Below are 12,930 nucleotides of genomic sequence, written 5' to 3'. Positions count from 1 at the left end.
GGCTAGAGGCAAAACAAAACAGTGCACAGCCACCTATTTATGCTACAACACCAAACTCACAGGAAGGATGTGCCTTTTGTGGTTGTGGTTCTACCTTCTGTGCTTGAAGCAGCTCAGCTGGGCTTATAAAATGATTGCAATGTGCATGTCCCTTTTAACAAATAAAACATGCCATGATACCTCTAATAATCAGTGCTGAGGCCATGCACTCAACAATCTAGCTCCACAGGAAACAAGGTATTGTACTATGCCCCCAGTTGAATTTATTGTGTAGTTGAGTAGCAAGATCGAGATACTCTAATAATACAGCAGTCACAGCAACATGTGTATTTTATAGTTATCCTTTAACAAAACTAGTGCATTCCAGAACATGCCAATTCCCACATTGCAATGCCAGGTAGGGATTTTCCCTCATAGTTACCATGATCTCTTGTTCCACTACTTTTTATTGCTGGAACCCTACTTCAATTAATAATTTTTCATTTCACTAGTTAAGACTCACTAGTTAAGACTGGTGAACCCACGCATACCAGATTAGAAGAAAGAACGGTGCCATTGCAGGCTCAGAACACATACCTCAACTATTAATTACTTCACTAGTGAAGTGACCTTACACTTCGTTTTTAGCCCATTTCACAGCATTACAAATAAAGAACACTATGAGAAGGACCACTAAAATTAATCCTGTAACTCAAGAAGATTCCCATTACAAACATAGAGAACCCATCATGCGATGATACCATGAGTTTGCACTTTGCACTGTTAGCAAAGATAATTGAGACACAAAGGAGAACACAAGTAAGCCCATGAAACATGCGTTGTAGTACTGCAGTATGCTAAAGGGCATCTGTTGGGCTGAAGTGATGTCAAACAGTGAAAAATTTAAGCCTGTAGCCTTAGTCAGTATCAAGTTATACTTGTCTGAAAGCATCAGTTAGGCCAGTCAATAAAAAATTCTGCTGAATAAAAAAAAAATTGTAGCAACCTATTAGAAGTGTTTTAGATTGAACTGAAGGCACTTTTGGGCTTGGTTATGCCTAACCAATACTGCCAAGGTACCATGGAGGTAATGTGAGGCTGGTTTCTGGTCAATATTTTTTTATTAGAAAGTGCAAACCTCCATGATCCCTACTATACAGTACTACCGAGTGTATCATGTATCTAGTACCTGAACATCAGCAGTTACGTAATAGGGCTCCTAATTATCCATACCATTGGCTAAGTTGATTGAAATGTATACACTCTAGTATAATACTTTTCCTGTGTTAAACAAAGCTGCCTCTTCCCACTTTGCAATGCAGCAGTGCACTAATGCATCATAGGTGCATGAATGCACCATAGGAAATTTCAAATGCTAGACTACATTATATGTTTTCATCTAGTTTGGCGCAATTATGCAGCTGCATGTATGGACCATGTACATTGCATGTAAAACCTCAAAGTGCAGATTTTGCTTTTAATAATGTCACATACTCATACATACATATGTAAGAGATTGTTGTTTTTGGAAATAGTGGGCAATGTATGGTCTGTACATACAGACACTTGTAACTTATGGTATGCTATTATGTTCATGTTCTTTGTAGACTCGACGAGCAATGATACTATTTTTATATCTGATTCCAGTAATGCTGGATCTCATCACTCTCTTTGCCATTTTAATGTATGTAATGTATTCCATTTTATGTTCTGTAATGTGATTGCATGGGGTATAACACATTTAGTAGTAACTGTCATAATATAGCAAGCATTGTATGGAGAAGATACGTATGTAGAACCTATGAACAAAAACATTGTATATATATATATTCATTTCATAGTGGCATTCATGTCACAGATAAGCATATCTTTGTAAACATAATTAGAAAAAAGATTAGAGAATATTATACTCTAGACTAAAATTATACAAATACGGTAGGTCTTAATTATGTAATATTTTAAGCATTTCTTGCCACTTAAAATTGCTTTTCTAAGCATTAGAATTATGATAATAATAGGGGGCTTTTAAATTATAGGAATATTAGCCACACATGAGTGAACCTAGGATAAAGTATGTAAATGCATACAGTTCCTGTGCATGGACATGTTTTAAAAGTGCTTGTCTTTTAGGTATTTGTATGCTGTTGTTGGTATGGAGGCATTTCATGATGAACCAGAAACCCAAGTGCTATCATACAGTGCCTATGAATGTGGTTTAGGATTTAAAGATTTTAAGTAAGTTGTTAGATCCTGACTGTATTATAATGCAACATAAAAACTGGGATACTAGCTAGTGCCACACTTATAAGTGTGGCTACCAGTAGCTGTTTATGTACTGAGGTGGGTTGACTTCTTTTATAATGGCAGCAACTTTTGTTTCTTATCTGTGCAATCACTGGCTGCATTGGAAGAGTTTCATGAAGTTGTAGTTTCACAAGCATTTAAAAGAATGTTTTGTCATTTTTTTTCACTAATGTCTTGGGGGAACCATTAATTATAATTTTGCCATGACAATATGATAGTCATAGCCAAATGATGATGTAATATATATTTGTATATTCAGTATTTGTTAGCTGCATTGCTTTACCCTTGATTCTCTATTATCTTACAGTATAGTAGTACTGCATATTATGGATCATGGAGGTTTGGGTTTTTCTGGCCCAAATATCACCCAAAAATCAGCTTCTTAATGCCTGGTGCCTCGACAGCATTGGGTAGATATAACCAAGTACCTTCAGTACAACCCAAAATGCTTCCAATAAGTTTCTACAAAACCTTTAACTTTTTTTATTTAGTGAATTTTCTGCTAACTGACTGACTGACTGACTTACTTACTTGATTACTTACTTACTTACTTACTTGATTACTTACTTACTTACTTACTTACTTACTTGATTGATTACTTACTTACTTACTTACTTACTTACTTACTTACTTGATTACTTACTTACTTACTTGATTACTTACTTACTTACTTACTTACTTACTTACTTGATTACTTACTTACTTACTTACTTACTTGATTACTTACTTACTTACTTACTTATTTACTTACTTACTTACTTACTTACTTGATTACTTACTTACTTACTTACTTGATTATTTACTTACTTACTTACTTACTTACTTGATTACTTACTTACTTACTTACTTACTTACTTACTTACTTGATTACTTACTTACTTACTTACTTACTTACTTGATTACTTACTTACTTACTTGATTACTTACTTACTTACTTGATTACTTACTTACTTACTTACTTACTTACTTACTTACTTGATTACTTACTTACTTACTTACTTATTTACTTACTTACTTACTTACTTACTTACTTACTTGATTACTTACTTACTTACTTACTTGATTACTTACTTACTTACTTGATTACTTACTTACTTACATACTTACTTATTTACTTACTTACTTACTTACTTACTTGATTACTTACTTACTTACTTACTTGATTATTTACTTACTTACTTACTTACTTACTTACTTGATTACTTACTTACTTACTTACTTGATTACTTACTTACTTACTTGCTTACTAATGCCTTTAGACAAGTGTAACTCAATAATGACTAAGGCAAAGGTGGTAATAAGGCTTCATGATTGACTAAAAGATTGTTAGTCACCTCATTGCCAGTAACTTGGAGTGCAGCTGGTTTTACCTGAGATCACCCTTCTGTAACTGAAGTACTCATAGCAGTTGGCAAATTAGTAGTTTCCTCGGTCAATGAATTTTGCGAAGACACCTTGTGATAGAGTTTGAAGAATAGTTGACAACTAGGTTGTGATGTGTTAAGGTATAAAGTTGTCCATTGTAGGGAGGAGTGTTCTAGCTGACCAAAATTTGAGTGAGAAGTTGCAGTATCTTCAACTTGCTGTTATATGTGAGAAGTGGTGGGGTTATCGCCCATTTAAAGCATTGCAGTCCGCTGGTACTGCTGGGCCATTGCATGACTGTGCAAGGTAGGTGAAAATGTTCGTGTAATCACTTTACTAGGCAGATTTGTTTCCTGACGATGGCAGTGAGCATGCTTGGCAGAGTGAACGTAAGGAAGTCACTTAAAAGATTCAGCTGTTCAGTTAATACTTGAGCCACGTAAAAGTTTTCTGCTGAGTTGCCTCAGTTGAACTATCTTAAGGGCTAGACTTGCGGTTTGATGCAGATTCTATTGTGGCTTTCCGTTGTCACTGTAGAAAAACAGTTGCTATGTCCTTTTCACTGTCACTGTGGCTTTTATACTCCATGCTAATTGTGAAGAAAGTTCTGGAGTAACTGAAGTAAAATTAAATTTATCATGTCATGCATGCTGTGTAATTAGATTCACACTGTATATGTTGCTGATCTCTGTGGCAGCCCACAGTGAATGCACATGAAACAACTATAGTTGGTCAACCATGCAATCTCACTATGTTAACTTTTAATTGCAACGAATACTATTGTATTTGGGTCATTCCATGCCAAATCAACATGAAATTGACATGACCTCTTCTGATTTTTATATAATTTGGTACACACAAGGACTTAATTGAGAAACTACTCCACACCAAATTTCAGACCATTTGACTAATTACCTTTGGAGATATGACCGCTCAAAGTTTGAGGAAAATACTTGATCTGATTTACAGGTAACCATAAAAACCATCATAATTTGTGTTTGGCTTGACCTATGAACTTGTGGTTTGCTTTACGAGAAAGGATATTAAATTCTCTTCGCAATGATATATATGTTTTGCTATTTACTTCAAAGGTAAGGTCTAACCACAAAAAAAGTACTTTTTTCTTTGATCTTAATTTCCAAAGAAAAGGTAGTTTTAATTAACTTCATTTTTTGGATACAAACTCTTTACATGTATACCTTTCACTACTGTAAGTTTCAAATTGGGACATCAGTGACAACATTGTTTTTAAGATACATTTTAAGTGTTATGTAGCAGCAATATGATAAATTACTATTATAATTTTAATATCTGAAGAAACATGGTAATTTAACTTGTAGTTTTTAACATGTACTTGAATTGCTCTGTGGCTGCTTTAGTTTGTTCTTTTGAGATAGTATAAATTCATCCATAACTGGTCTTGGGTCAATTTTTGTGAGGATATCATCAATAGAAACTAAAATAGCTATCTGTTTCTCTGGCTGGATACTTGTATGATGGTGATGGATCATTAGGGATTAATATATTAATGCTAACTTTTCTGTCATCCTGATGTACTTGGAGAACACAACCCAACCACCATTTCTTTTCATACACAGCTGTGACAAATCCTGTAATTTTATCAACTGGAATTTCATCCTTACTCACAAGGGTAACTTTTTCCTCTTTACCAACACATGAGTTTGAAAATTTCTTTGTTAGAATGATAGAATTGCCTAATGGAATAAAGCAGTGGAGTTTTTGTATACCAGGAATAGTTCTACTTACTTTTAACCTTTCCTCTAAGTATTCTTCATTGTAGTCGATTGTTGTACTGTATTTAAAATGCAAGCTGGTTAAATTTTCAGCTCCCCATTCAAAGAGTTGACATGGAGTCATTATTTGAGAATTATATGGTTTCTGTAAACTTGCTTTAGCAGCTAGTCATTTTACGATGCCACCAATTCCATAATTTGGTCCTTTTCCATGTGATGTAGCATAGAAATGCCATTCAGCGTGTACTCCAAAATCTGATTTGTGATAACACAGATTCAAGAATTTTTTTCTGTTTTTGTACTGGGCAGCTGATCCATCTGAAAAATAAATTATCTTGTCTACTTTCAAAACTTTTCTTGAAGGAATTGCACTAAATGCTTCTGGAATAAATGTACAGTAATAGTGTCATGATACAAGCAATCAGATAATAACAAAGCTGATGTGTTGCAACTCTCCTGATTCTTTGTAGTATGCCACAAATGGGTGCAATGTTGCTTGTGAATTATTCCAATGAAATGCTTGTCTGCATCTTGCAATACAAAGGAATGGTTCTCTGAAAAGTCGCATATTACTAGAAAATGACCAGGCATCAGGTTTAACATGGTATCTGTCTGATAAAGGGACTGTTGTTTGGCAATGAATGAATGAGGTATTAAAAGTTTAATCTGGTCACAAAATGAGTCTACAAAGTCATCTGCAGGTTTAGTGATCATCTCCAATGTTGACCTGTCTACAGACACCCACTACTTGTACTGGATAGTATCAATAAAGTTGTCATCAAATATTTCATTTAAGTAATCTTTGAGATTTGAGATTCCTGGTCAATATTCACAAGTTTTTAAATGACAAACAGGCTGTGGTGTATTACATAATATTTATGACAAGTGCAACACAGTGAGCATAATGCTTTAAGTGAATTTCCAATTTAGCAGTGAGCTCTGCCAATTTACCAGCAATCAACATCAATTTTGTGTTTTGATGGATGGAGCAGACATACAGCATGTGTCCCACTACCTCCAGTTAAAACACAATTCTTTTTCAGACGCAATTCAGCAAATTTAACCTTTTCAGTGAAAAATTGATCTTTAAATTGCTGGTAAACCTCTAGTTCAAACTTTTTACGAGTCTGATGATATCAGTCGAATGATGCCCAGCAAGAAAGATTGTGTCTCGATTAAAGTTGGTGACCAGAGGATTTCAATTCAAAAATGATTACTTTTTAGGAAATCTAAAAGAAAAATTGTTTCGTCATTATTTGAACCATGGCCTTGAATTATGTTAGGCGTGGATAAAATGCCTCCTGATTTAACTAAGCTTTTTGCTTTACGAACCATGTAATTGGATCGTTTTCTATTCTTTTGATGCTCCAGCTCATTGGAAGTAGAGTCAAAATTTGTACCTTTATACTTTTCTCTTCTGTTTCATGGAATTTCATCTTCAGCTTCACTTTCGTCATTGTCATCTTAACCTTACCTCCAAGTATAGATTCATGAAAATCACTTTTGATTTTATCTAGCTTTTTCTTAGGATACTGTGCACCTGGTAGTAACTTATTTTTTACAACTGGTGATTCTCCAATTAAAGCTAAGCCTTTGTTAACGCTCTCCAGATCCTGATGTTGAAAATCATCGTCGCTTGATTCATACTGTGTTATTTCCATTTTCTGACAGTTTTTTGTACAGTTACTACATATCTTCTCTTCAAGAGTGAGAGTAAGAATTTTTGCACCCATCCAAGGTCTTAAGCTAGTTTCCTTGTGCCTTTGATTGTTAAAAGAATTACAACAACTATTAGCCCACTGCTTTTGTGCCATGCTTCAAAATAATTGTAAGGAATAATTGATAGCTATAGAGCACTTTCCTATCTGTTTTATATGTGACAGACTATTGCTTACATCATCTATTGTTTACATCGCTATGACAGCAAATAAATAAAGTCTTCATACTTCCACTGAAGTACTTTCAGTCTTAATCACAAAAGGGACTTGTAAGGCATGTGTAGTCTATGCAAAAAGTAAGTAAACTTTTTGATGCTTTGCATAAAAGCAAAATAAAAGAGTATAGTTTTAATTAATTAGTTTTATGAAAATTGAATTTTTTGGTTATGTAGAACAGTAATGTGTTTACATCAGAATTCTTTTGTTAAATGACAAGTTCTGTGTTATCAGTTGCCAATGTACCCATAAAGATTGTAACGAAAATAATTATGTATACCTTCAGAACTGTTTACGTAATTTTCCTATAGTTTTTTGCAAAACTTTTATTAGCCAATTTGTCCCTTCTTGGTTTGCTCTGTTTGTACTAGTAATAGCATGGGTAGCAGTGAAATTTGGGATAAATACCACGAGTGTTGTATTGGAAATTTACCATTTCCAATACAACAAGAGTGGTATTTATCCCAAATTTCACTGCTATACCCATGCTATTCCCAGTTAATACCATACTCGCTGCTTATACGCATGCTGTGCATTAGCGTTGCTATGTCCGCAATTTGTCACTATGTATATTATACTAAACACGTGTCAACACTAATTGTTAACATAAATTCTAGCCAATGAAATTGCAATTACAACTTTTTCACTGCTACCAGTGAAATACGGGATAAATTTCACTGCTACTATTGAGACTTTTGTAAGGGCAGTGAAACAGGTATGGTATTAGTGCTGTTATATACATATCAGGATGAAGTACAAAACTTGTACAAATAACTACTAGGAAAATTATGATCTATAAAATTTCAATATTGCATGCTATATTGCTCCACATAAGAATTTGGCCCTGTATTGTACTTTCTGATTGTTGTCCCAACTTGAAACTTACAGTAGTGAAAGGTATGCATGTAAGTAGTTTGTATCCAAAATATGAAGTTAATTAAAACTACCTTTTCTTTGGAAATTAAGATCAAAGAAAAACGTACTTTTTTGTGGTTAGACATTACTTTTGAAGTAAATAGCAAACCATATATATCATTGCAAAGAGAATTTAATATCCTTTCTCGTAAAGCAAACCACAAGTTCATAGGTCAAGCCAAGCACAAATTATGATGGTTTTTATGGTTACCTGTAAATCAGATCAAGTATTTTCCTCAAACTTTGAGCGGTCATATCTCCAAAGGTAATTAGTCAAATGGTCTGAAATTTGGTGTGGAGTAGTTTCTCAATTGAATCTTTGTGTGTACCAAATTATATAAAAATCAGAAGAGGTCATGTCAATTTCATGTTGATTTGGCATGGAATGACCCATTTATAGATATAGCTACATACACCCCTGTACAACAACTGTATGTATTTATTGTTGCATAGAGAAGTATCGAATCATGTTATAAATGTATTGTACTGTTGTATGACAAGAAGATTTTGAAACAAACTTTTTTTATACTTAGTTTTGCTAACATGTTTCTTCCTTTAGTTTTTGCATACAGTATATCAGTGAACCTGCTTTACTTTCAAGGATAAAAGTTTTATGGATTTAGCATTAACCAGGAGCCCATGAAAAAAACTAACCATAGCTACAGTAACTGTGGATTCTGTATCAATAATACTAATTATGAATCATTTATCTTATCAATCATATTTTATTACATTGAGTCTACTGTGTGATACATCTTTAGATGCTCATTGCTGATAGTGTTCCAAATCGTAACTACCAACAACTGGCATGATGTGATGAATTCTGTAAGGGAGTGTTAAACAATGCACAATATTTTTTGGTCGTGTTTAAAAGGGCTATGCGCTCAAGAATTTTGAAGAAGCCATTTAAGTTTTTACTGGCATTGAAATCATGAATTTTATGCATTATTTTAGCAGTGTTATTGCAATAAAACTAAGCGGTTCACTTCAGAATTACCATACCCTCTACTACAATGTATCACCTTTGTGTTGCTATGTTAGGCAGTTCAGGAAACATTGTAAGCTATCTCACCTGGCCTTATAATCGTTTTAATAGACCGGCAGCATAACCTCAAGCATAAAATCACACCAGTGTAATGGTGCACGTGTTCACTAGTAATGCTGTATTTTGTTACGATTACATCATAAACTTGAATGGATTCATGATGTAAGCAATCTGAGTGCATAGCCCCTTTAAGTAAACTACATAAGTAAAGTATAGTATGCACACATATAAAGGTCATACTTGTACACATGTATAAAATTATTACTTTTATTTAGGTGATAACAGCGACTGATCAAACGTTTTCTGCGGTTTATTTTGTCTCATGCTATATTATTGTCAACTTATTATTTATGAAGTATGAAAACCCATATGTGTACATGTATTCGTGTATTTGTAGCATGTATGTGTATTAGATACAAGCATTTGTATGTAGTAACTAGATAGATATGTACATGATGCAGACAAGTGTAGTCTACCGAAGAGTTTTTAAAGTTACATTAAGTCATTACTCTCTCTGGGTAGGTGGAAAAGTCTAGTTAAGGCCTTTATAAAAGATTTAATTACTGGATTGCATTTGTGTATGTACATATACATTATCCAATGACATACATATGTCAGACTATGTAGTCTCAGAATTACACCAAGTGTACTATTATGCATACTTAAGTTGTAAACACAGTACTAACCTCAAAACTCAAAGCAGTTTTGAGACTTCTGGTGTCTTGACATTGTGTTTGGAAAAGTGTATGTCTCTGTGCAAATCTGAATGCATGTGAACAGAAAATATAAGGCTATAATGAAAAGGCTGTGCTGTATTAGGCCAGTTATGATACTGTATGACTGCATTCTGCATGTATGTATCAGTAACAGCAAGGGGCTGTGATCTGAAAGGTGGTGTGATGTGACTTTGTACTGAGGGCCATCTCTTGGCGACAGAAACACAAGTAAATATTGCCAGACATGAAAAACAAAAAAACTGTACACATAAATTAATCACTTGCAAACACATGTATGTCCATTGTTATGCTGCATTTTGTAAAAGTAAGCAACACAATAAGCTGAATTCAGGTGGAGTAGTTCACTTGTGGTAGCATTTGACAGAATTTTGTACAAACTTCAAAAAAGCACATCAGTATTGTTGCAACTTAATTTAGTGCTCTTGTTTAATATTTGTGACTGTCTCTGGGAAAACCGGTCTTATCGCCCATTTAAAAGTATCGAGAAACGTCGGTTTTAAATATTCTGTGTGTTGTAGCTGGCCAATGGTGGTAGCTACGCATACCAAATTTTCACACGTTTCACAACAATTTCTTACCTTCCTGATCATCCACTGAAGAAGTAGTCAACAGCTAAGTTTCCCGCCATTTTAGATAGTTTTTAAACCGAGGTTGTCTGTATCGGGCGAGCTCCAGAAGGGTGGGAGGCGGGGGCCCTGGAAGGCGGGCAAGATGGTGTTCAAAAATTGAAAAGAGACGTGCTGGGATGAATTAGGCCAAGTTATAGGCCATTCAGGGCTAAGAACTGGCTAAAATGAAAGGAAATTTACAGCACAGGTCATTGTCCAACACCACAGAGCTGTACAGCCACACACAGCCACCTACTGGTTGGCCAGGGCTCCATCAAGACCCCAGACCACTCGTACGGCTCGCCACTGTGCTCTAGAAAAGCAGCCAGCAAAAGCAGACCACTTTACTCTGGTCGACTGTGGCAGTGAAACTTGATGGTGCATTCATTAAGCTTTGTGTTTGTGTGAAAAAATCTAACTTCCTGTCTTGGGCGATAAGAACGGTTTTCGTAGATCCAGTCACATTTGGTGTTAATGTTTCAAGATGTAGCACAACAGACCTTTGTTACTACAAGCAACACAAATACAACTGAGACATGGGCAAGGTGGCATGCAGTAAAGACATGAATAGTTCATCAATTAGAATTTTTAATTATCCTTACCTATAGTTCATGTATTTAAATATATGTTCTCATACATGATCTTTATAATATTATGTAGCTTACTAGTGGCTATTGGGATTGAAGCATTCAACAGATTATCTCAGCTGAAACATGAAGAAAGAGATATAAACAAGAAGAAAAGTGTAGTTGACAAACAACCGCTTGTTGAAAACAAGCAAGAAGATGAATACTCTACTGCATCAGAAATACTTTCAAGCCACAATGTCTGTGTTTGTATACATATATCATGTATTATTTAAAAGTCTACATATGTAGGTACCAAAACGACGTTTACTCACAAAGCTAAAGTCTGCTGCTAGCATTGCATTTGGAACTACTAGAGTGAGTGTGTGTTTGTAATTAATTTTATTAGTGATGCACCGATACCGATACTAGTATCGGTATCGGCCCTATTTTGGCAGTATCGGTAAAGCTATAAATGCCCGATGCCAACCAATACTTTATATTGTATTAATGCTTTACAGTGACCAGCACTGAAGGTCTGCAGCAACATGTGCTGCAGCCTTAGGATTACCTAACCTAATTTCAAGGACTTAGACTTAGTGACTTATAGCTGAAAAGGTGTAACAGAAAAGGGGCCAAAGTAAGGAAAAAAAATCCCTCCAACCCCGATATATGACGTCATGTAATTACTTGGCGGTGTACATAGCGCATAGCGCATTCATTGAAGCCATAAACTCGTAATTGATAGCCACAAAACCAGTAAACTGCAGTTGATGAGATTAGCAAATGAGTTTAGTAAGCTGATTTATTAACTATTATTTTTGAAATCACTAGCTGTTTCTTGTGATAAATTCCTGTGGTGCAAAGTATCAGTATCGGATCGGTATCGGCCATTTCTGGCTTCAAATGTATCGATATCGGATCGATAGTGAAAAAGTGGTATCGGTGCATCACTAAATTTTATCAGTGTGCACGTGTGTTATTTAAAATTGTAATTTTGCATGTACACACGCAAGCCAGACAGTCAGGTTTCGTACACTTAGTTGAGTTCTAAGTGCATATGTGTTTGAACCTGTGAGGTGCACACACATACATTAACATGCTGATTGGTGTGGAAACACCCCGGGGCAGTGTGCACTCGGCATATTCAAGTAGTGCACACCCCTGGGGTGCAATCACCACTTACCATGTATTTAGTATGTGTGCATACAAAATAGACACGACTGTATAATGTTTTCCTAGCTATACACACCACCCATCCACCGCACCTAGCTCTATTGCCTACTTTTTCCTAGCTCTAACCACAATAACATTTTCCATAAAGCCATAAAGTGTACGCAACAACACCGAACAAACAAACAAACACTCATGCAAATATCTACCACATAACATTGCACCATTTCCATAATCAAGACACACGGTAGTGTGTCGTGCGGCCCAAGAAGCCGGCGCGCCACACCGTGAGTATATTGACAGGAAGAACGAAAACGTCATTTTCACACCTTTGTAGCTCGGTGATCACTTATCTGATTGGAACCAAATTTGCTACACAGTTGCCCGCCAGCCAAGGGAGTCTACATTCCAAATTTGAAGGAAATCGCTCCAGCCATTTCCGAGATACGAGCTGTCAAAGTTTCGTTTTTTTTTCTTCGTTTTTTTTTTCTTCGTCTTCTCGCACACTTGCAAAAATTGCTATAACAAGCAAACGCGTACTCCGATCGCC

At 35.3% G+C, this 12,930-nt stretch overlaps 1 protein-coding gene across 1 annotated transcript in view; it reads left to right on the top strand.

Moving 5' to 3' along the window:
• LOC136250696 (uncharacterized) overlaps positions 1 to 12,930 on the top strand; it is a 178,047-nt gene that overhangs the window by 122,897 nt on the left and 42,220 nt on the right. Inside the window, exons 24-29 of the mRNA XM_066042925.1 lie at positions 1,587 to 1,663; positions 2,110 to 2,214; positions 9,013 to 9,076; positions 9,572 to 9,651; positions 11,302 to 11,467; positions 11,520 to 11,585. Coding sequence (XP_065898997.1) covers positions 1,587 to 1,663; positions 2,110 to 2,214; positions 9,013 to 9,076; positions 9,572 to 9,651; positions 11,302 to 11,467; positions 11,520 to 11,585 — 558 coding nt within the window. The remainder of the gene's footprint in view (positions 1 to 1,586; positions 1,664 to 2,109; positions 2,215 to 9,012; positions 9,077 to 9,571; positions 9,652 to 11,301; positions 11,468 to 11,519; positions 11,586 to 12,930) is intronic.

The sequence above is a fragment of the Dysidea avara genome, chromosome 3 (assembly GCF_963678975.1).
Source record: "Dysidea avara chromosome 3, odDysAvar1.4, whole genome shotgun sequence".
Classification (NCBI taxonomy): Eukaryota; Metazoa; Porifera; class Demospongiae; order Dictyoceratida; family Dysideidae; genus Dysidea; species Dysidea avara.
Note: the sequence above shows the minus strand (reverse complement) of the source record. Positions and strands in the feature narration are given on the sequence as shown.